The sequence below is a fragment of the Drosophila subpulchrella genome, chromosome 2L (assembly GCF_014743375.2).
Source record: "Drosophila subpulchrella strain 33 F10 #4 breed RU33 chromosome 2L, RU_Dsub_v1.1 Primary Assembly, whole genome shotgun sequence".
In the NCBI taxonomy this organism is placed as follows: Eukaryota; Metazoa; Arthropoda; class Insecta; order Diptera; family Drosophilidae; genus Drosophila; species Drosophila subpulchrella.
Genome location: NC_050610.1, coordinates 1,418,612 through 1,441,613, shown reverse-complemented (window position 1 = coordinate 1,441,613; position 23,002 = coordinate 1,418,612). Strand labels below are relative to the sequence as shown.

The 23,002-nt window shown below is 42.0% G+C and overlaps 4 protein-coding genes across 7 annotated transcripts; 2 read left to right on the top strand and 2 right to left on the bottom strand.

The window, feature by feature from the left end:
• Positions 1-640: 640 nt before the first annotated feature.
• On the bottom strand, positions 641-8,060 carry LOC119546916 (acetylgalactosaminyl-O-glycosyl-glycoprotein beta-1,3-N-acetylglucosaminyltransferase). Its single transcript, XM_037853545.1, has 4 exons — positions 7,444-8,060; positions 2,814-3,489; positions 2,500-2,754; positions 641-2,045 (listed from the first exon to the last, which is right to left on the bottom strand). Exons 2-4 carry the CDS (start codon positions 3,295-3,297, stop codon positions 982-984), a joined length of 1,803 nt encoding a protein of 600 aa, XP_037709473.1. The 5' UTR covers positions 3,298-3,489; positions 7,444-8,060; the 3' UTR covers positions 641-981.
• Positions 8,061-9,741: 1,681 nt separating this feature from the next.
• On the top strand, positions 9,742-10,965 carry LOC119546917 (beta-lactamase-like protein 2 homolog). Its single transcript, XM_037853546.1, has 2 exons — positions 9,742-9,906; positions 9,966-10,965. The coding sequence occupies exon 2, from the start codon at positions 9,983-9,985 to the stop codon at positions 10,859-10,861; it is 879 nt and encodes a 292-aa protein (XP_037709474.1). The 5' UTR covers positions 9,742-9,906; positions 9,966-9,982; the 3' UTR covers positions 10,862-10,965.
• Positions 10,966-11,893: 928 nt separating this feature from the next.
• LOC119546909 (beta-1,3-galactosyltransferase 5) lies at positions 11,894-13,716 on the bottom strand. Of its 4 annotated transcripts, none has more exons than XM_037853534.1 (4): positions 13,513-13,716; positions 13,151-13,419; positions 12,989-13,096; positions 11,894-12,915 (listed from the first exon to the last, which is right to left on the bottom strand). In XM_037853534.1, exons 2-4 carry the CDS (start codon positions 13,377-13,379, stop codon positions 11,948-11,950), a joined length of 1,305 nt encoding a protein of 434 aa, XP_037709462.1. In that variant the 5' UTR covers positions 13,380-13,419; positions 13,513-13,716; the 3' UTR covers positions 11,894-11,947. The 4 variants fall into 4 exon arrangements, with proteins under 4 accessions (XP_037709462.1, XP_037709465.1, XP_037709463.1 ...); XM_037853535.1 differs by having other exon boundaries at positions 11,895-12,891; XM_037853537.1 differs by lacking the exon at positions 13,513-13,716 and having other exon boundaries at positions 12,989-13,089; positions 13,151-13,281.
• Positions 13,717-14,055: 339 nt separating this feature from the next.
• LOC119546498 (protein MON2 homolog) lies at positions 14,056-22,865 on the top strand. The gene is made up of 13 exons (XM_037852807.1): positions 14,056-14,352; positions 14,606-14,737; positions 14,799-15,341; positions 15,707-16,278; positions 16,341-16,771; positions 16,879-17,594; positions 19,202-19,540; positions 19,624-20,277; positions 20,392-20,579; positions 20,762-20,924; positions 20,983-21,905; positions 21,990-22,072; positions 22,135-22,865. Exons 1-13 carry the CDS (start codon positions 14,230-14,232, stop codon positions 22,326-22,328), a joined length of 5,061 nt encoding a protein of 1,686 aa, XP_037708735.1. The 5' UTR covers positions 14,056-14,229; the 3' UTR covers positions 22,329-22,865.
• Positions 22,866-23,002: the final 137 nt, after the last annotated feature.

Genomic DNA, 23,002 nt, shown 5'->3' with positions numbered 1-23,002 from the left:
AAATACATTTTTCATAACTTTAAAAGTACAAACAGCTTTATTCACATATTTCGGAACCCCTCTCCCAAACCAGATCCATCAAATAGATTACTTCAGACCTAGCCATTAAAGACTCAAACCGGCTTCCAGTTTTAGAGACTTTTAAACCTAATTAAACAATTAATCATGAAAACTTACCTTGTGATCATCTTGAGATTACCATCAGCCCCAAATTATATAAATGACTGGTTTTAATTTTTAATCCTTTATAGTAGAAGCAAATTATCATATTTACCATTGCGAACATTTTGCGACATGAGCTGATTGTATAGTTAAATTAGCGACCTCTTTTAACCGAAAATCAAATCGATCGATCGTGTGATTTGAATTTAAAAAAAACATTAAAGAACCCCTAAAAAAGTAGGTGTCACAGTAAGACGTAGATGAATTATTCAATTCATGTCCATGTTTCGAAACAAAAGTTTAATCGCAGTCATCTAGCTATGGTAACTCCCCACGATGATGCGAGACCTTTACTTTAAAGTCCGATCGAGAAAACTCAAGTTTTGTGAAAATTGAACTTGTTTTTTGTTCACAAGGTTAATTGCAGAGTTGTAGACATTCAGAACCCTAATAGAAAGAAAAAGGCACTTTTGGGTTCTTTCGATTTACATTAATGTATTTAGTTTTAAGATATAACCACAGTTATCGCTCAGTAATTATCATTTAAATAATGGCATTCAGAATGCTAAAATTAAACTACAAATCTTTTAAAATGTACTTGGATCGCTGTTGGACCGCATGCATATAGGCAGATGCAGGGATCGACAACGAAATTTGTGATATTTCTAGGACTTAGAGACTAGGCTAATTTTATAATCCTATATAGCTGCCTTTGCTAATCATTCTCTACTCGTACCGAATTACATATATGTTTGCTCATCTTCTCGAACGACCACACTGGGCTCGTTACACCGACAACTAAACTCTAAACTTAAAATACTATTTACACTTGGTGGTCTGGTCCAGCAGCTTTTTCCACAGATCGAATTGTTCGTTCGACTTGATCATGTGCACGCTGATCGCGTTGCGGATGTTGCACGGGTTGAATGAGATGCGCCGGTTGACAAACTCGTTCGCCTGTACCCGCTTGATATTCAGGCTCTTCGCCACAATGCCCGTGGTGAACACATCCTCCAGCTTCAGATACACAGTCTTCAGCGATCGTACATACAGCTCGTGTACAATGTCTCCGGTTAGAACGTAAGCCGGTCCAGTGGTGAAGGAAGGAAACACTCCCGCCGCAAACTGGTCTACAGACACATAGTATTTTGACTTTTTGTTGCGGATCGGTTTCCACTTCTTGGCTAGGCGACCGTATATGGTTCGCTTGTCCTTGTGTTTGTCGAGGAAGGTCAGCAGCTTGGGCACATTGATGAACATGTCATCGTCCGTCTTGAGGATGTACTTTGCCTTCGGGCAGTGCAGATCTGCCCATTCCAACGTCGAGATGGTCTTGAGTGTGAGGTTGTTGTACGAGTCTATGAAGTTTCCCCGAATCAGATCGCCGTAGATAAAGTTCTCCTGGGTAAGAGCCTTGTTCAGCGTTTCATTAGTGCCACGTCCCAAAACAAATGCCATGCCCACGTCCCTTCTGCTTCCATAGTGCATCCACGTCTGCCGAATGGACATTCGGGCTGCCTCATGAGACATCGCGGAGCTAATAAGAACCAGAAGCTTAACGAATTCTCCGTCTCTTGGACAGATGCGCTGCGCATCGATTTCCTCGTCCAAATGGCCTGGCTCGTAGAGCTTCTCGGTCGCCACTCCCTTTGATGGATCCACGGGAGCAATTGGGGCCTTGGCCACGCTCTTGCCCTTTGTCGTTTTTACAATGGGCACAGGTGGTCTGGCGGATTTCGGTGGTGGAACTGCAGCCTCTTTCTTTCCATCCTTAATTTCCTGTATCACCTTAGATTCCAGCTCCTGCTTTTTGGAGTCCGGAGACACTTCCAGCTTGCCGTCCACCGAATTTAGTTGTGCCGTATCTGGTTGATTTCCTTTATCTAAAAAGAGAAACCAGACTATTAGAGCTTGTAGACGTAATAGAAGTACAAATAAAGCATCAAGTGAATTCTAATTGGTCCCATAAACATATGTCCGACAGTAATCCGATAGTACAAAATAATGCACGATGGTATACAAAGCTTCCATAATGAAACATGATACCTGGCTATATAGCAAACGGGACGTATTATGCGCCATTGCCATAGAGCTATACAAATAGGTGCGCCGTCAGCGGGTCTTTGTCTGTACAAATGTTTGCTTTTGGAGGGGTTTTATATCCGTATGTATCCAAATACAGGGACCGTTAATAACAACACTTCGCATTAATAGATATACAAATATGTGTGCGAGTTAAAAGTATAAATGTTCTTTGATCTGTGCGAAAACTAGTTCGTTTTAATCAGAGTCTTTGATATGCTGTATCTGTCCTACAACTAATGGAGTTATATCTACCGGTGTTTTGGTCAGTTCCGGTTGCCGGGACAGCAGCTCCGTTGCCCGTGCTACTGTTCGTCGTAATGTTCTTCAATATCTTATCGGCATTCTCGATAAACTTTTGCAAATTGGAAGTGGGTATGAGGAGCTCCGCATCGGAAAGCACTGGCTGCGCCTGCGACTGTTGCTGTTGTGGTGATTGCGCGGGAATCGATTGTTTAACAACCAACGTGTCTGCAGAGCTATTGTTGTTGGAACTGCTGTTGATGTTTCCTGTGGAAGATGCGACTCATTAGCTAAATTAGCCCTAGAACGCTATCACTCCCCCTTACCGGTGATGCCATCAACGCTCTGGCCGTATTGTTGCTCTTCCAGCAGCTCATCCGCCATTGCATTGGGCGTCTGCTCAGCGCCACCCACCTGGGGACTGGCTCCGGCAGACCCGCCATCGAGCAGTGCGTCCTCATCGATGGTGGGCAGCCGGTGTTGCGGATGCTTCTTGTGGATCTCCGCCGGTTGCTGCTGTTGTTGTTGTTGCTGTTGTTGCGACTGTCTGCTGGATACCTTGGCCGTGCTTTCTCCGCTAGCAGGTGGGCTGTACTCCTTCTCAGTGTTATTGACTTGGTCCATAGGCAGGCGGCCGGGATGACCACCAATCAGCTGCTGAGCCGGTGACGGTGCCGAATGCAAACGGTTTGCTGTTATGCCTCCCGCCGTCGAGTATGTGGCGTAGATGAAAATGGTGAGGACCACCACAATAAGGACTAAAAGAAAGCGCAGTATGCGCGTGTTGTGAAGGTTGCCCACGGCCGCCATGGTGGGACTTGACAAATCTCGCAAATATCAATCAGTCTCGGTCTCAGTTTCAGTCTGGACTGCGCTTCTCTCTTGTTTGATTCTCGCTTTTTTGATTTTTGGATTGCAGGTTCTGCTTCTTGCCGTCAATCGGTGAGTATTGTGATAACGATGCCCTGGACGCTTGCAAGCCTGGCGACGACTGCGGTGCAACTGCAATGAGAACAAAACGGAAATGTAAGTAAGCAACTGATTCAGCCGATTTGTTAAGTGCTCCCATTACCCGGTACTCTGGGGACAGATATACACTCTGTTCAGGTATGAGAGGGTGAGAAAAGTGCTCCCGCTTCTAGTTATGATTATTGTTTGCGAATTTGTAGAAACAAAATTGATATTACAACTCCTTACTACCTTTAAACCCCTAAATGAAATATTTTTTTGGTTGTGGTATGATATTCTATGGTATATGGTATTTCACAGTCGATTCAATAACTATTCTGTTTAGTTGTTTTCGTTACCATTGGCGAGGAAAAATGCAAATATTTGCGAGTGAGTGGAGTAACTTGCACAAAAAGATAACGTTTTTGTATGCTTTCAGAATTGTTTAAAAAAGCAAACTTACATTGCATTTACGTTAGAACTTATGGTAAACTTTTTTGTTTTATCATTTGGCGTTGTAATATTTATTGAAATCGTTATGAAACTTTTTTTCAGAGCCTTTAAAAGGGCAAATAAAGTTTGGAGTTTCTACATTTAATTGTGGATCCGTTTTGAGCATTCTTTAATAAGGTTAATGCCAATAAATACAGATAGATAGGTTTTTATTACAGCCTTGCTGTAAGCCTTGCCTAGTTTGGGATTTAAGATCTAAAGTGCCATTTAAGCAATTTTATTTGGGAAACACTAGTAAAAAGCTTAACTGATTTGCGTGGTAATGGGAGTGACGAACTGGGAAGCACTTGGGAAGTTTCCGTGAGCTAATGAATTCCCAGAAAGAGGAGAACACGCACAGCATCCAGAATTGTCACGACATAGCTCTTGGCTCTTATCCACTTTGCATGCGACTCGAACAAGTCAACAACAATCTTGACCCGATTGGAGACTGAGGAGAAACCCAACCGAAGCAGAACAGAAACACAACTTCGGGCAGACTCTTGACCAAAACCTCGGGAGTTACTTGACTTGTCATGCTGTGGCCGGCTGGGCGATAAGATTGCTTATCGGGCGATCCCATTTGGGTATTTCAGGGCTTTCTTGGAATCAGATAGGGTCCACATACATTGAAGTAGATTTAATCGGTACTCTACTCGTCTGGCATAAAAATAGAACCAGTGGGTTGTGACAGTTCGATATGAAAATCAATAAAACAGAAGGGCAGGCACTCGTTACTATTCTAACAACATTATTGTCGGCCGCAAACAATCTTGAATAGTCAATGAAAATCCCCGGTGCGTCACTGATAGTAAGTGGGCTATCTTAATTGTTTGTCGATAAGGTAGTTATTATCTACTATAAAATTACCGCACATATATGTATTATCTGTCTGTGGTCTAGCCGAGAATGGTAAGCCTTTATCTGATATCTCAATATTTGTAAAGATAACCTTGTAAATGAATTATGAATTAGTATTTATTTATTAATATAAAGCTAACTTAAAATGTTAAACTATGAGCAAACTTATCATAAGAGCGCTAGCAACTAAGGTTTTCGGCTCGTCTGGGTTCGAACGTTTGTTTATTTTTAGTTTAAGACAACTTTCTTAAATGTTGTAAGATAAATATGTTTTCCGAAGGAAAGAGAGAGTTTATATTAACGTTTGTTGGGTTTGCAATTAATATGTGAGCTTTTGGGGAAGAATATAAAACAATTTTTAATCGGCCTTGAGCAGTTCCACCTTCGATTTTTGAAAATCGGTTCTCCTATTCGAAAGATATAGTTATTTTAGTTTAAGCTTTCTAGAGGGAATATATGAAGATAAATATTTTATGTGAAGTGGCTCTTTGTTAGGGTGCACAAACACTTAAAAAATTAAAATAACGGTGTTGTCGGGTTGGTATGGAACGACTAGTTATATGTAACTTATAAGACATCTTTGATAACTTGTTTAGTAGAAATGGAAAAAAATGTATTTCCTAGAACTGGCTAGGGAAAGATATGGCCGGAAATCTATAACTTATCTTTTTATACACTTAACTCTCTTTTTTCGTGTGATTTAAAATTTTTTTAGTCTCGAACAATTAGCAGTTACTCGCCACCAATCTTATCTGAGTCTCGAAGGTGAAGGAACACCTAAATTCGCAGTACAGAAGCGTAAAACCCAATCAAATCAAAATCATGTCTACATTGGAGGTTATTTATAAAATTGAAAATGTTGTGTTGCACAAGATTTTCTTTTCAAAGGGGAGTGCACAAAGTGTCAATTATATCAAAAAATTCCTGTTGCTAGTACTTTACTTCTTTGTTTGCAAAACGGTTTGCTGATAAGACAATAACTAATTTCTGCGTATTTCCACTTATCATTTGATTATAAACACTACAAATTTATTGCCCCCTAAATGCTAGAAATTTATTATTAATACTTTTGAGTAGATAACACTATCTAAAGAACCAAGCCATTTAATTAAAAGAGTTTTGTCAAATTTTTAGCCATCTAATGAATGGTAATTAGTGAAATTCGATAAATAACTTTCATCGCGTTGAGGGAGGACCGGAAAGAACGGCCACAAGTATGGGTACAATGGAATTTTTTGGGGGGCTAGATCCGACAGTGTCGTATCGTGTTTCTGGCTTATCGCGAGGCTGAACGGACGCACACAAAGTCTGAGCGCTAGTGAGTTTCTATTTCTATTCGGAACCGCAGCGTGACGTGCAGTGTATTGATAAGAGATTACCCCTTTTGTTTTTTCATCAAGAGCGAAAGTGTGGCTTATCTGTGGGAAGAGATGAATCACTGACAAAGCATTGCTTAGTTGCACTGTATAATTTGCCCAATTTGTGTGCAATTTAACATGCAGTTTTTGTATTTATCGCGACACGTTTCAGCAGAAAACGGCAGAGGTTTTGAGAGGCGAGCAGCAACGTTCAGCGGAAGTGGGTCCAAACTTCCAATCTGGCTGGCGGTCGGTTATATTTTTTCGTGGCCCCACTCCGTCTCTGCTAATAAGTACAATGAACCGCAGATAATCGCCGGTTAGACGGCAAACGGGTTTTCGGGCGTCTCGGAACTATCTTCATCTCCAACTGCCCCGCTATCAATCAGAGCTTCGGCCAGGAAGATTCAACTGGACACTGGATCGTGTTAATGAAAGTCTTGCAAAGTTTCTGTCTGTCCTCAAGCCAAAAATAGCAACGAGTCGTCGAGTACAGTTTTTCATTTTCGTCCGCAAGCTTGGTACGATCTATGTTGTTTGACTTGCAAATAACTTTGTCCCAGAAACTATAATTTATTTGCCAAAGACTGTGTACATTGAATGCGCTTAAATATTTGGATATGACGTAAAAATTAAAGCATGTAGATATGAATCTTGGATATGCATGAAAAAAAATAAAGGCGACGAGGAAAAAATAATCAACACATTTTTACTTTACTAATTTTGAAAAAAGTAAGTTGCTTAAATTAAAAAAATTACATGCAGTAAGTATTGTTACGTATAGTGCTAGGCTTAAAAATGTGTAAATTAGGAAAAATCTTAAAATTAATTATGTTTTTAATACACAGTTCTTAGGACGTTGGCTTGAAATATTTTCCAAATTCTTTGTTTCATGGGGCACATGTGAGCGATAAAAAACGGCGTTATACTAAAAACTTTAGGATCCCACAGTATTCTACGGAAATGGGAGCTAAAAAATAACTAGATTTTGTGCATTATAATATTTTTTCTAAAAATGTAATTTAGTTCGATTAGTAATAAATGGTGGCATTAAAGTAGTGACACCAGGAAGATGATCTGGAGGTTGATTGGACTGTTATTGAAACCTCCACTTGGGGTGGTGCAATGTCCGGCCGTGGAATTTGGAAATGTACGCTCGTCGGTTGCTTAAGCAAACATAAATGTGTGTTAATAAAATAACAAAACCCTAGGCAACGACGCATCGTCATCGTTGCGTCGCCGAGTCTTTTTCCCTCCGAAATCTTCACATCTTCGGGCAGACTTATTATAAACTTACCTCCCAGCGTGGTTTAGCTGCGTCTCCCTTCCTCTTGCGCTGGAATCCGAGATGGGGCTATTGTTGGACCAGGGTCAAGCATAATTACTTGCTGGCCAGCTTATTTTTAGTGTTTATTTAACGTTAATAAATGTGCCTTCTATTGACAATTGACCATGATGAATTGCTGTTGTTATTATCCTAGTGGTTGTTTTTGTTGTCGTTGTTGTTTCTGGACCCTAGGCGCCACCACAAATTGTGTTACTGTGCGTGTGTGTGTGCCTTGGGGAGTTTTTCTTGTTTTTAGTTTTCTGAGTATTTCGGCTTTAATCGTTTTTAATAACGCCAACCCGTTTCATTAGTCATGCGAAGCATGTTTTATAAATAAATAAGCATTAACACCTTGGCAAACCCAGAGATTTGTTGTTGGAGGCGGAGCACAGAGACTGTGATTCAGTTTCGCGTTTCCCCTCGATGTTTTAGGGGGATTCTATTGCACTTCGAGGAACTAACGCAGTTTTATGACACTTTTGAGGCTTTGCACAATTCGGTGCGTTGCAGCAACGGCACGTATCCCAATTTTATTCCCCTTTTTTGTGGGAGGCCCACCATTAAACTCCCACTCTAAACCAGTGTGACCAAAGGGCTATTGATAAATTATACCGACTAAAAAATACATTTTAGACCATTTTTATACATTCAAATATACCAAAACTATTCACCGCTAAAAAATCGATGTCAACTAATTCTATCGATTTCTTTTCAGATATCTGTCCTTTTAAAATTATATTAACAATTCAATAGAAATTTAAAAATTGAAATGAAACACATTTTTACATTTTTAGCTAATAACCATTCAGGAAAGGCATTTCCTATTCCCTATTCCCATTAATAATGTTAAAACTCATTGATTCTTGGCTTACATAAGGGGTTGTATACCTTTTTTATTTTCAAAAAATCGAAATTTTTTTTATTGCTTTATCTTAAAGAACAACTCCTTGAGAACATTTTAAAAAGTTACAGCGCTCCTAACCGCGCGCCTCGTCGGGCGCATAAACTGAACTTGAAACTTTAAACGCGAATATCTCGAAATGGTGCTTCTTGAAAAATGACTTTGCGGTGATATAAATTGGCGGAAAACTACTGAACCGATTTACTTCAAATTTTTTTTAAATGTTCGTAATGAAATTTTTCTGTGCTTGAACGATCGACTTTTCACGCACAAACTTTTTTTTCGCCGAAATTAATTTTTTAGTGACATTTCTAGCGACCAAAAAGTTCATTTTTAGCATAAAACGTTCCCGTATGTACAAAAAAAAAATCTTAAAAACGATCGTTCAAGCACAAGGAATTACACTAAACTAATGAAATTATTTTAATTTTATGGTTTCAGTTGACCTGTTCGACCTGGGGAAGTATCACCGCAAGGCTCTTCAAAAAAAAGGCCTCTAAGGGAAACAGCTACCCCTTAAAAACTACTTAACATTTTTCCACGAAATTTTGCACAAACATTGTTAATAAAGTGTACTATCAAAAAATTAAAACATTCGTGTAATGAAATAATTGCCACACACCTAAAAAAAATCCAAACTTTCCTCTTTTTCTACGACAAAGAAGGTATATAACCCCTTAAGTTGTTACCGATTGGTGGATGCGCTCCCTGGGACTCGGAGTTTCATATTTTTTCAAAAATCTCAGCCGATCAGTGGGAAGAGGACATATACCACGTTTGGGGACAAATAGACCCCATCAGCTACTATTTTACATTTATACTTTAATACTCTCTTCAAAGCCATTTGATTATTCTAACGTCTTTATATGTGACACCTTTCCAATGGTGACCCCAGCAGATCCACAATTCATCACTGGTTTAAAAACATAACACTGTGACAGAGCCGACACTATGGTCAATTTTACTCTCCCTCTGTCTTTTAAAAAATGACGGTGAAATCGGTAATAAAATTATAATGGTTTTTAAGGATTTTTTTATTGATGATTCGAAGAACATGCTCATAAAAATCAAGTTTAACAATATCACTGATAATTAAGCGCGAATAAATATTTGAGTGATAATACATCGCCAAAAAGGCACTGATCCCACCATCACGGCAGATATAAATTTAAGTGTTGAGTGCCTTATTGGTGATGAATCATCGACCCAAAATTCATCACTTTATGCCATTTTTAAACTCAAAACTGGCGTTGAATGACATTACCATACAGTTATTTCGTGTTATTTGATGGTCACCCTATGTTAGTTAACAGCGCTACTGACCGTCAATACCTTCCTATATTTTTAACGTTTACGAACACTTAAGGGCCAACAGCTGTTTTACAAAACAACAGAGAGTAGCGGTTTCCTTGATAAGATAAGAGCAAAGTTCATATATACTGCGATCTAAGGATCGGATCATTAAATAATTAATTGAAGAGACAACATTAATATTATCTCCCTTAAGTTTCTACTTTTCCTATTTTACTTACGTAAGTACTTCCTATAGTTTCTGCATTAAAATCGTTACAATCCATTTAATGCAACTTAGGTTTGGTAAACGAAGAAATGGCCCTGATTCCAGCTGTAACCCGACTGACCTCCTCCGTCATCCGGATCCTGGGCTGCAATCCTAGTCCCATGACGCTTCAGGGCACCAACACCTACCTTTTGGGCAGCGGCCGGAGGAGAATCCTTATCGACACCGGCGATGAGGACGTGCCGCAATACATTGAGCACCTGGAAGACGTGCTGCAGCAGGAAAAGGCCTCCATCGACACCATTTTGCTGACCCACTGGCACCACGACCATGTCGGCGGTGTCAAGAGCATCCTGGGCACCAAATTGGCCGACAAGGATTGCCGGGTCTTTAAGTTCGGGCGCACGGATGCTCAGGACGTGTGCCCCGAGATCCCGTCGCAAATCAAACTGCATCCGCTGGCCCACAACCAGGAGTTCGCTACGGAGGGAGCGAGTGTTCGGGTGGTGCACACACCAGGTCACACCACCGACCATGTCGTGCTGGCCATGAACGAGGGCACGCTCTTCAGCGGGGACTGCATCCTGGGCGAGGGCACCGCTGTTTTCGAAGACCTGTTTGAGTACATGAAGAGCCTGGAGAAGATACTGGACATCAAGCCGCAGCGAATCTTTCCGGGCCATGGCAATGTTATTGAGGAACCACTTGGCAAGATTGAGTACTACATAAGCCATCGCAACCAGCGCGAGCAGCAAATCCTGCAGTTCTTCGTCCAGCGACCCAGTGAGCGCTGGCAGGCAATGGACGTGGTGCGTGTGGTCTACAAGGAGACTCCGGAAAACCTCTGGACCGCTGCCGCCTACAACGTGAACCACCACCTCAGCAAGTTGGAGAAAGAGGGGAAGCTGCGGCTGTGCAAGTCGGAGGATGAAGAATTCTATGTCTACCAGCCAACCAGTGCGCTCTAGGTTGGGTTTGGCTTCCGTTTTTATTTTTTGTGTGCTCAACAATGTAAATAACTAATTTTTGTTAAATGTTTAACTAAAAATATTAAAAACTTAGATAATTTAAATTAGTATTTTGTAGGGCCCAAAAACAGTTATTTGTGAGTTTTATTTTGAAAGACTACTATGGCTTTGCACAAATTAGCCAATTTATAACTGTGATATCTTTCGAATTGTGTATCACTTGGGCAATCCGACCATCACAGCAGGTTCTCAACTCAGCGGCTATTCAAATGTCTAACTAAAACACCAATTAACAAGGTAAAAATCCAGTGACGCACCTTCAAGTTCTGATATCAACTTAAGTGAAGAAAATGTATTACTACTAAATAAATACTATTTAAAAATTTGTCTCATTAAGCCATTTCTACGAAGGACTACCGTCCATAGTGATAGTAGTCCGATTTTTATCAAATCCAATTCGTAATTCTAAAATATTACACTTTCACCGCATTTTCTTGGTAAGGAATCTTTTTAGATTTTGCAATATCTTTCGATCGGAGTATCACTAATGATTGGACCATCACCGATTGCAAATTATTGATTATTATTTGACTATAACTTTTTTATGACTGGTCCCATAATAAAAGAAAATTCTCATTTAAATTTATACAAAAAATTAAATACAAAATATAACACAATGTGGGAGCTAGACGGGTTTTAGTGTTATAGTCGCTTGTGGGCATTACAGTTTGCTGCGCTGCGCAGGAAGCCCAAGAACCTGCTTCCAACACTCTCCGAGATCTCAGCGTTCATAAGGACAGACAGAAACGCTTTCTTCTACCTGTTACATACTTTCCGTCGAATCTAGCATACCCTTTAACTCTACGATTAATGGGTATAACAAGTAGACAAATTCAAGTAATACATCATAGTTTTAAGTTTTATATTTTGTTTTCCAAAGTAGGAAAATGTTTGATAGAATATTAAAGAGCCGTATCTCTCATTAAGCGTCATTAAAAAGTAATCATTTGTTTTTACAAATATACAGATGTTTTATTTTCAACCTTATAACAGAGTGATCTAGACAGCTAAAGCAACGAGATGCATTTACTTTTTAATACACTTAATGGTATCGTCCAGTAACATCTTCCACAACTCAAACTGTTCGTTGTTTCGCACCATGTGGATAGAGATTCGGTCGCGGATGTGACACGCCTCGAACTTTGTGCGGGTGTTGGCGATCTCGCGTACGTTTACCCGACGGATATCCAGACTTTCGGCCACGATTCCCGTTGTGAAGACGTCCTCCAGCTTTAGGAAGGCTGTATTCAGCGACTGGAGGTACAGAGCGTGAACTATGTCTCCAGTGAGCAGGTAGGCGGGCCCAGTGGTGAAGAAGGGAAAGGTGGCCTTCCCATACTGAGCGAAGGATATGTGATATTTGGACCACTTATTTCGGATGGGTTTCCAATTCTCAGCCCGGCGGCCGTAGATCGATCGATTTGCTTTGAGAGTTGACATGAGAGTTATCAGCTTGGGCACATTAATGAACATATCGTCGTCCGTCTTAAGGAGGTACTTGGCTTTGGGACAGTGAAGATCTGTCCACTCCAGCAAGGAGATAGTCTTGAGAGTCAGGTTGTTGTACGAGTCTATGAAGTGTCCCCTTATCAGATCTCGGTACATGAAATCCTCCTGTTCAATGACCTTGTTCAAAGTCTGGTTGGTGGTTCGTCCCAGAATGAAAGCCATCCCCACATCCCTCCGGCTCCCGTAGTGCATCCATGTCTGCCGGATAGACATCCTAGCCGCCTCATGATGGACAGCTGAGGTAATCAGTACCAACAACTTTGTGTACAACCCTCCTCGGGGACATATTCTTTCCTTATCAATTTCATTATCCAAGTGACCGGGCTCGTATATAGTTCGTACCAGAGGCATTCGGACGGGAACTTCGGTTTCTATCGAAAGCAATTCCATTGATTTCCTCCCTAAAATATGTTTCGAGTCTAGAAGCACTTTCGAAAATTCCTTTTTCTTTTTGCCGCTATCTGTGGAAAAAGAGTTAAACAAAACTTAAATATATTAATAGTTTGTTATAGTGTAAAAGATAATATGGCCTTAGCTAAATTTGGGTGTAATTCTTACTCTGCAGCCGACCCTGTCCAATTCTTCTGCTTCTGATCCGGGCAATGGCGTCTTTGGCATTAAAATCAGGATAATTAGAAGTAATCATTTTGCTGCCACTGCTGTTGCCTGAAAATAAAGAACTTTAGGATATCTTGATTGGTTTTTGAACGAAAATCCCACCGTTTCCGTCTTCAATTTCTTTAAAGGCCCGCAGCCGCTGTATCCTGTCAATGTATTTCTGGGATCCAGGATCTTTGGATACTATACCACTCAATAATAAGTCTCCTGAATCAGGTTCTGATTTAAAATAGTTAAGTTTTCCCATTGTCCTTGACTTCGAAAAGTACGAGAAGACAGTAAAGCTGACGAGGATTAAGATAAGAATGCAGCGCAACAGTCGGCCCACCATGGCTATAAGTTTGGTCTTATTTCCCGGGAATTTGTCCGCTCTACAAGGCAGATTTGAAACAAGCGCCAGGAAGTCATGTTTAAGAAATTCATTCCAGTTTAACAATAAAAGTAATGCACACTTGACCACTTACTTTCAAGTTCCAACATATTTTTGTCACATTTAAAGGTTTCAATTGGAATTATTTGGCAGGTCCACCACATCGGATTTTTGAGACCTTTGGGTTTTTGCCCAAGTCCTGCTTAGTGAACTCCGAGCCTGACATTATCGTGTTCCTATTTATTATTATTGTTATTTTTCGTTTTCCTGCGACCCACATCTTTACACCGCAACTCAAGCTCTGTTAACGGCGCTTTTTGTCGACTGTTAATGACAGTTATGCCAATGTTAGCTAACATGGGTCGCCCGCCTTACCAACGATGTTCAACCAGTGTTGCCAACTCTTCCTTTACTAAACTAGCTAGCGGCAGTTAGCCCTAACAAAATTTAAATTTTTTGGGACGTACATATCAAGATTCTGTAATCACAAAAAAGCTAAAAAGTGATTAAATGGGAAAGAAATTCAAAACACAGACCGAAATGCCTGCACCTGCAATTTTATTTATTTCTCAAGGGGCTTGAAAAAAGCCAGAGCTAACCATTAAATAGCTCAATTGGCAACACTGTTAGCAGTACTGCACTGTGTACGTCAGCTGTCAAAACGAAAAAACACTGCGCTGCATTATTATTGCATTTCCCCGAGTCCAAAACGGTTGCGTAGCATATGCGTGGATCGGTCGTGGTAACTGAATGTGGCACGCATACGGTGCAGTGAGTGTCAAGTGACCAGTAGCCAGTACAACCAATAACCATGTCGTTCGTGGGCGGGGGCGGGTGCGGTGGCCAGGATGTGCACAAGTTTGTGGAGGCGCTGCAGGCGGATTTCAAGACCCTTTCGCTGGAGACCAAGAAGAAGTATCCTCAGATCAAGGAGGTGAGTCCTGCTGACGTGTGGTTCACGGCCCTGGTTGTCTAATTGCGGCACTTACCCGTCGACACACGAGTGTGTGTCACCCGCCCACTTTGGTGGTGGGTGGTGGGAGGGCGGTTGGCGGGGGGTGGCTTGCTCTGGATCCACCTGTGCTTGTTCTACGCAATTATGAAATTGATAGCCAGCGCAAATGAAATTGATTTTATGACATTTCCACTTGTCCATTAATTCTCCAACGTTTCCAATTCCCAATCAGGCGTGCGAGGAGGCCATTTCCAAGCTCTGCACGGCCGGCAGCAGCCAGCAAAACTCGGTGTACTACACCGTCAACCAGATACTCTATCCCCTGGTGCAGGGATGCGAGACCAAGGACCTAAAGATCATCAAGGTGAGGCCACATCCTTCAGTCGAGTAGTTCTAGCTTATTCCCCACCTTATCTTATCCACAGTTCTGCCTGGGCATGATGCAGCGGCTCATCACCCAGCAGGTGGTGGACCAGAAGGGCGCCCTCTACATCACCAACGCATTGTGGACCCTCATGGAAAACAACATCGAGGAGGTGAAGGTGCTGCAAACAGTAACCTTGCTATTGACCACCAACACGGTGGTGCACGGCGATACCTTGGCTAAGGCCCTGGTTCTATGCTTCCGCCTGCACTACACCAAGAATCCCACTATTGTCAATACAGCCGGTGCCACCATCCGTCAGCTGGTATCGCTGGTATTCGAGCGAGTCTACCTGGAGAAGGATTCGGTTTCCAGTCTCCAGCAGCAGCAACAACAGCCAAGTGGCTCGCCATCCGAGGGGGAGGGAGGTGGTCAGGACGTGCAGACCTTTGCTTCGGATGCGTTTCTGCTGTTTCAGGATCTCGTTCAGCTGGTGAACGCGGAGCAGCCCTACTGGCTGGTGGGCATGACCGAGATGACGCGCACCTTTGGTCTCGAGTTGCTCGAGGCCGTGCTGACCAACTTCAGTGCCGTTTTCCACGAGGTATGTTTACACATGTCCAGACCGGTATCGATTATCTTGATTATTTTTGTTTGCTTTCCAATAAAACCAAATAATGTAAGATTTTTCTATTTACATAGCTATAAGAACATAAGTAAGCTTTAATCGGGAACTTCAAAACACGTTTTATATAATTATAACAGCATGTTCTTTGCATTGTAGGATACGAAAAAATTCTTAGCGCCAAACATTTAAAACCATTTTCTTATTGGCATATCTTTGTACCTTCGTAAAACTAGATAAATTGCTAGCTTAAGCAAAAAAAAAAACCAATTGTTGGTTGACAAATTTAGCATAAACCGTAAATTGAAATTTTCAACGATTTTAAAAACCATCTTTTCTATCAGAGCAACGACTTTCGATTGCTGCTTAAAGAACGAGTGTGCGCCCTGGTCATAAAGCTCTTTTCGCCGAACGTCAAGCACCGCCAGCTTCCGGCTCCTAGTAATGGAAACGCTCCTGTGCCGGCGGAGAAACCCTATTTTCCGATCAGCATGCGATTGCTGCGCCTGGTGGCCATTCTTATACAGAAATACCACACCATACTGGTGACCGAGTGCGAGATTTTCCTCTCGCTGATTATCAAGTTCTTGGATCCGGATAAGCCGGCCTGGCAGAGAGCCCTGGCTCTGGAGGTTATCCACAAGCTGGTAACGCGCTCTTCGCTCATTGCTTTCTTCTGCAAGTCATACGACTTAAAGAACCATGCCACCAACATCGTGCACGACATGATCGCGGCAATGGGCAGCTATGTGCGGTATTCCCTGATCAATGCTTCGGCCATGCTTAATGGTCAGCAGAACGGAATGGCCAATTCGTTGACAGCCTTATCGGGAAGCAATCAATGCGGGTTCATGTTCCGCGGAGCCTACCTCCCGCTGGTAGCCACATATGCCCCCGGCGTGTCTAAGGCGGTTTAGTAAGTGGAAGCAAGTATTTTCCCTTGAAAGCATTTTATTTCTAATTTTACTTTCACTGCAGCTTGGAAATGCTGGATAAGCTAGACGCACCGAATATTCCAGACAGCTATGGCATTTCAGTGGGACATGCCATACTCCTGGATATTACACGTTCGATTGGAGGCGTTATTCAGCGCACCCCGGAACTTCATCCGAGCCACAATACAGCAGTGATCACGGAAGAGGAGCATAAGCCTTTGTGCCTGCAACTAGTGAACTCCAGCTGGTCTGGCCTCCTCAGCGCTTTTATTCCATTGGTGGAGACCTCCATTGACGAAGCCACCACGGAAAATATCCTCAAGGCCATGCAAAACTATGCAGCTCTATGCGGAATGCTGGAGCAGCTACAGCCTCGAGATGCCTTCATCATGGCCATGTGCCGTGCCTCTTTTCCGCCACACTACGCCATGTCCATATTTGCCAATACCACGCAACCGGATGGTGAATTAAGATGTGAGTGTTTAATTTTTTTCATTACTTAAAGTTCAGATAGAATCTCTGCTTCTATTTAACAGTTGAGTAGTAGTTGAATACATTACTAACTTATTTTTTTTATACAGGTCACACCCGTAGTGGTAGTCAGGATCTGAGCAGCCAATTCATAAACAACTGTAGTGGCGATGCGGGTGACTTCCGGCCCCAAATCGTGGCGGTGGGCACACCTCTGCCATCCGCCTCACTCCCCCACAGTGTAATGCAGGCACCGGTGATGTTGACTAACAAGAATTTGCAGTGCATGCGAGCGATTCTCTTCCTGGCGCACAACAACGGTGGAATACTGGGAACCTCGTGGCACATCGTGCTGCAAACTCTACAGCATCTAGTTTGGATCCTGGGCTTGAAACCCTCTACCGGCGGCAGTCTTCAGGCCATGCCAAAGCCTGCGGTGGAGGCTAATGTGGGCATTCAAACGGCAGTGATGGCTGATCTTCCCGTTTTGTCACAAATGCTTAGCCAGCTGTTCGAGTCCAGTCAGTATCTGGACGATGTGGCGCTTCATCATTTGATTGATGCCCTGTGCAAGCTCTCCCACGAGGCCATGGAGCTGGCCTACGCCAATCGGGAGCCATCTCTTTTTGCGGTGGCAAAACTGCTGGAGACTGGTCTAGTGAACATGCCTCGCATTAAGGTATTGTGGAGACCGCTGACCAATCACCTGCTAGAGGTGTGCCAGCACCGACACATTCGCATGCGTGAGTGGGGTGTGGAGGCCATCACCTACCTGGTTAAGTCCGCACTTCAGTTCAAGCACAAAACGCCACTCAAGGAAAACATGGTAAGTTAATAAACTTTTCCAACAAGACTATTGCAGGGTACTTGCTTTTGTACCTATATAAACAAACTAATTTAGTGCTAAGTTATGTCTTATGCTAAAATATGTATATGTCTTAATATTCATTTGATTGGTCTAATAAACAGAAGATCCCGGTTTCGATCGTAAAATGTATAATATTTTCAACATCACCACGATAATCAAGTCTCTCAATTCTTAGGCTATCGGGATGAAAACTAATAAAAGTCGGTACGAGCCGGATTGTACAACTGTATCCTATAAAAATATAATGAAACCCTTTTTTAAATTGTAGTTTCGGTGTTTTTTGACTTATTATCTTCTAATGCTACGATTTTATATTTTAGAATCTCGCATTAAATTAAAAAAAATCGTATGGCCATATCCACATACACTGGTCGGCATATGTATTTTGACAAAACAAAAGTTAAATATACGCATAACTTGAATTTACTTCTTGTAAACTATAGGCACCAATGGAAAGGTAATTTAAATGCCGTTTGAATAATACAATACATTTCTTAACCCATTCAGTATTTATTGAAAAGGACGAATTTGTGTAAATCAACTTTTAAATTTTTTTTTAAAACTTTTTTCTTCGACTTGAAAATTTAAATTTTTTGATGCAAAAAGTTTCTTCAAACAAAAATAATAGTAACTGCAAAAAGAATTTTTCAAAAATCATTTTTCTTATATTTTTTATGATTTTTTGAAAAGGCTTAAAAACATGCATTTGAGCCATATTTTTCTCTTTTTCATACAAATTTTTTCCGACATTGTCACCTTCAAAAAATCATAAAAAATATAAGCAAAATGATTTTTGAAAAATTCTTTTTGCAGTTACTATTATTTTTGTTTGAAGAAACTTTTTGCATCAAAAAATTTAAATTTTTAAGTCGAAGAAAAAAGTTTTAAAAAAAAATTTAAAAGTTGATTTACACAAATTCGTCCTTTTCAATAAATACTGAATGGGTTAAGAAATGTATTGTATTATTCAAACGGCATTTAAATTACCTTTCCATTGGTGCCTATAGTTTACAAGAAGTAAATTCAAGTTATGCGTATATTTAACTTTTGTTTTGTCAAAATACTTATGCCGACCACTGTATATAGCCGACTATAAGTAATGGAAAAGTAATAGAAAAATAATTATTGCTTCTTTTTTTATTATATTCTAGTCCGATATATATATATATTATTTTCCATTATTTTAGAATTACGAAAAAAAATTTTATTAAAATCGGACTACAATATCATATAGCTGTTATAGGAAGGATCGCCAAATTAATGTCAAGCAATATAAAAAGGCGATATATTTCGTTTTCGGCTAGACGTATATAGTAACTTGAAATGTAACATCTTAATATTTCTGTGATTATTTTTAATTTTCTAAAAGACAAAAGGCTCTGTGTATACATTGGTCCCACTGGAACGACCTGCAAGGATATATAAACTATGGCTTGCCGTAGTTAGCTTCATTTCTTGTTTAAGCTAGCTTAAAGAAATTAATCTGTTATAAAATATAAATTATTAATTTACCAAATATATTTGTATGAATATATATATATTTTTTTTTCATATGTCTCCTATAGGAACTACAAACCATGTTGTTGAGTCCGCTCTCTGAGTTGTCTACTGTCCTGCACGCAGATGTACGGCAACGACAGCTGGATTGCGTCCTTCAGATCCTGAACACGGCAGGGGAAATTCTCTCATTTGGCTGGCCAGCCATCATTGAGATTATTGGCGCTGTAAACGAGCACCATGGCGAGCCGTTGATCCGCACAGCATTCCAATGCCTTCAGCTGGTTATCACCGACTTTCTTACAGTGATGCCCTGGCGATGCCTACCCCTGTGCATCAGCACGGCGGCCAAATTCGGTTCTCAGACCCAGGAACTGAACATTTCCCTAACTGCGATTGGTCTAATGGTAAGATACGTTAACGAACTAAGATAAGTTCTTTAAAGTTATAATTTATGCTGTATGTGACTAAAATTGTGTCTTCATTACAGTGGAATATTTCAGATTTCTTTAATCAAAACCAGGACAAGCTCATGTCCACTCAGTTGCAGGATGTGTCTATTCTTCCCGACTTTCCAGGCACGGTGAAAATGCCGCAGTTCGATAAGTTGTGGATGTGCTTGTACGCCAAGCTGGGCGAGCTGTGTGTGGATCTGCGTCCGGCGGTGCGTAAATCTGCCGGCCAGACGCTCTTCTCCACCATCTCCGCCCACGGCAGCCTGCTTAATCCGCCCACGTGGCAGGCGCTGGTCTGGCAGGTTCTCTTCCCGCTGCTGGACAACGTGCGCGCCCTGAGCAGCTCGGCCAGCAACGAGAAGGTGGACGCCAGTGGCAACATTCTCATCCATCACTCGCGCAACACCGCCCAGAAGCAGTGGGCAGAGACGCAGGTGCTCACCTTATCGGGAGTCTGCAGGGTGTTCAACACAAAGCGGGAGCTGCTCCAGATGCTGGGTGACTTTGAGCGGGCCTGGTCCTTAATACTAGAGTTCATCCAGAATGCGGCGTTGAGCAAAAATGGGGAGGTTTCGCTGGCTGCCCTTAAGTCTCTGCAGGAGATAATGTACCACAATACCACAGAGCGAGCGGAGCGAGCTTTGAAGGATCCCCAGACGGCTCAGGAGCAAGACGAGGAAATCTGGACCGTGAGTAGTGTAGTGTAGAGATCACGTTGCCATCGCCCAAACCCGGCTTATAGTTCGAGTCTTATTTATTCTTTAACTCACATTTTTCTGTCTGTTCGTTTTTTTCTTAAACAGATTGCCTGGAACATTTGGCTTAGCATTGGCATGGAGAGCACCAAGATGTCTACGTCGAGCACAACGAAGCTGCAGCATCAAAACAGCAATAGCGCTGACAGTCAGGACGACTTTTACATTCCCAGTCAGGCCTTTCTCACCGCCCTGATCCAAATCTTCCCCGCCATCTTTCAGCACATTCAAGTCAAGTTAGTACATCTGAACGGGACCGAAGTTTCATAAACTTATGAATCCAAAAGTTATGCAAATTTTGCAGATGGAGTTTTAATGAGATACAAAAATTAAATTCAAGCGCATATTAAATGTTTTGTGGAAATCAATCAAATAATTGTATAATAATCAAGTTGATTAAACGCTAAACTTCTTTCAGATTTAGTGCTGCCGACTTTGACAAGTTCTGCACGGTGCTGACAAATGCTGTTTGCATTCCTGTCCAGACCGATGCCGTGCCCTACATCATGTCCACAGTGTCGGACACTCTGCTGACGCCACTCCACGATGGCATCCTAGATTGCATGGAACTGATACAGAAGGCAAGGAAACTGTAGATTCAATAACCCCAATTTTAACGCAATTTTTATATTATAATAGGAAGCCACAAAAGCCGATTCCCACATCAACCAGCTCATTCCTGCCATTTTCCGGCAGCTGCTGATCTTTAGCAAGTTCGCCTGTGCTCCCCCGACATTCCAGCAAAGTGTGGAACATAAGTATGCGAAGTCGTCGGGACACTATGCCAACAATGCCTCCGTTGAGGTGGTCAGCATGAACTACATACCGTTCGGGGAGAAGTCCATCAGTATTTGCGTGAAGCTCTATCAGACTACGGCTACCGAGGATCCGGTGGTTCAGGAACAGATCCTGCACGACATTGTCAAGGCTCTTCGCACGCCGCTGGCAATGAAGTACAAGTGCCTGTCGTCAAGCACTTGGAAGCTGTCCATCTCCAGTCTGATTAGTGTCCTACACACCGGTCTCAAGGTGGCTCGGGCCAAGCCGCAGCATTTCGCCAGCCTGTGGGACGACTTGGCAGACACTCTGGACAAGTTCTTGTTCCCGGCGAGTGTATGCACAATCGAGGATCGAGGTCTGGAGGAGATCGTGCTGGACGAAACGATCGATTGTCAGGTGATTGAGTTGCTGAGGGACGAGGTGTTGCCCCATGCCCACGAAATGCCACACCAGTTCATTATGCAGATCGTGGTGCTGCTGAACAAGGGATCCATTCACTCCGCCTCGGATACGAACATTTGCTACGAGTCTGATTGGAAGCTCCGCGAGATTTTTGCCAAAACGTGCTTTGAGACCCTTTTGCAGTTCTCGCTTCTGGAGGATCATGCCAACACCAACAACAATCGCCTTAATGCCAATTTGTTGGCAGCTGGAGCTGCGGGAGCGGGTGGCAAGGACTTTGCCGGACGGCTGGCGGTCACCGCCCTGCTGCATCGCTTCCAAGAGGTGCTCAAGCGGTTTAACGACGATGAGAGACAAAGCGGCAAGTGCCCGCTGCCAAGGTGAGATTTCTATTTTCCATTTTGAATCAAATCACTTGAAGGGCTTTTTTTTAACTATTTTAAATTATATCATTCATTTATCAGGTTCCGGCTGTCTGAGATTTCGTTCGTACTTAAAGCTATTGCAACGCTAGTGGTGTCGATGAAAAAAGCGCCGGCATCAAAGGGTATAATAAACATAGCTTGCAAAGAGTGATGACTTTTAATACGTTTTCTGTTTTCCCCGCAGTGAACAAGCCAGCTTGGGATCAGTTGATTGGCCTGTATCCATACCTGGTAGACTGCACGACAACCACGTCGCCGGAGGTTTCGAGGTCACTGCGCGAAGCACTGCTGCAGTACACAGATCTACTGCAGGCGCCACGCACCTGCGCAGGAACCACATCCAACGATAATGGAATACAATCGAATGGACAAGAGTGAAAGTATGCCCAGACACAGAGACCAAGCTGACATCCAGACTGGTGGTAGCTGTGCGATGTTTATTCTTAGTTGTTTAAGTGCGAAGCGTTTGAATATATTTATTTTGTGCATAATTTATCAATGTTAATCTTAGCCCTCCCTCGCATAGATGTATCGACTAAGCATCTATGTACTTACATGCTACATACCTAAACATATATATATATTTGTAAAAGTATTTTGTAGTTGAGCTATGAAGTATACAATAGGTCTATCCGGCGTTGCCGGAACACCAAATAACCAAGATAAACCCCTACGAACCGCTTGGCAGAGGGATGGAACGCAGACAGCAGATTCCTTTAGTACCTTTTCGAGACGCAAAGACAAAGAACTACATTAGCTGTAGCTATACATATACAAATCTAACTATGATCTATTTGTGTAGCGCATTTTTAAGTACAGACTTGCGTGTTATCTGAATCAAATATTAACCATTAACCATGATGCAACCAACTTTGTAGTGACGTTTTTAAATAAAGCAAAAATTATTATTACCAACTGATAAGCGTAGTTTATTTATGACGTCAGATTGCCGCTATCAAGACTCGCCAGTTGGATGGACGGATGCCTCGACAACAAGTTTACCTCGCCGGTACCTGAGCACACACATCTTCTGATGGCCTATCCTTATCGCA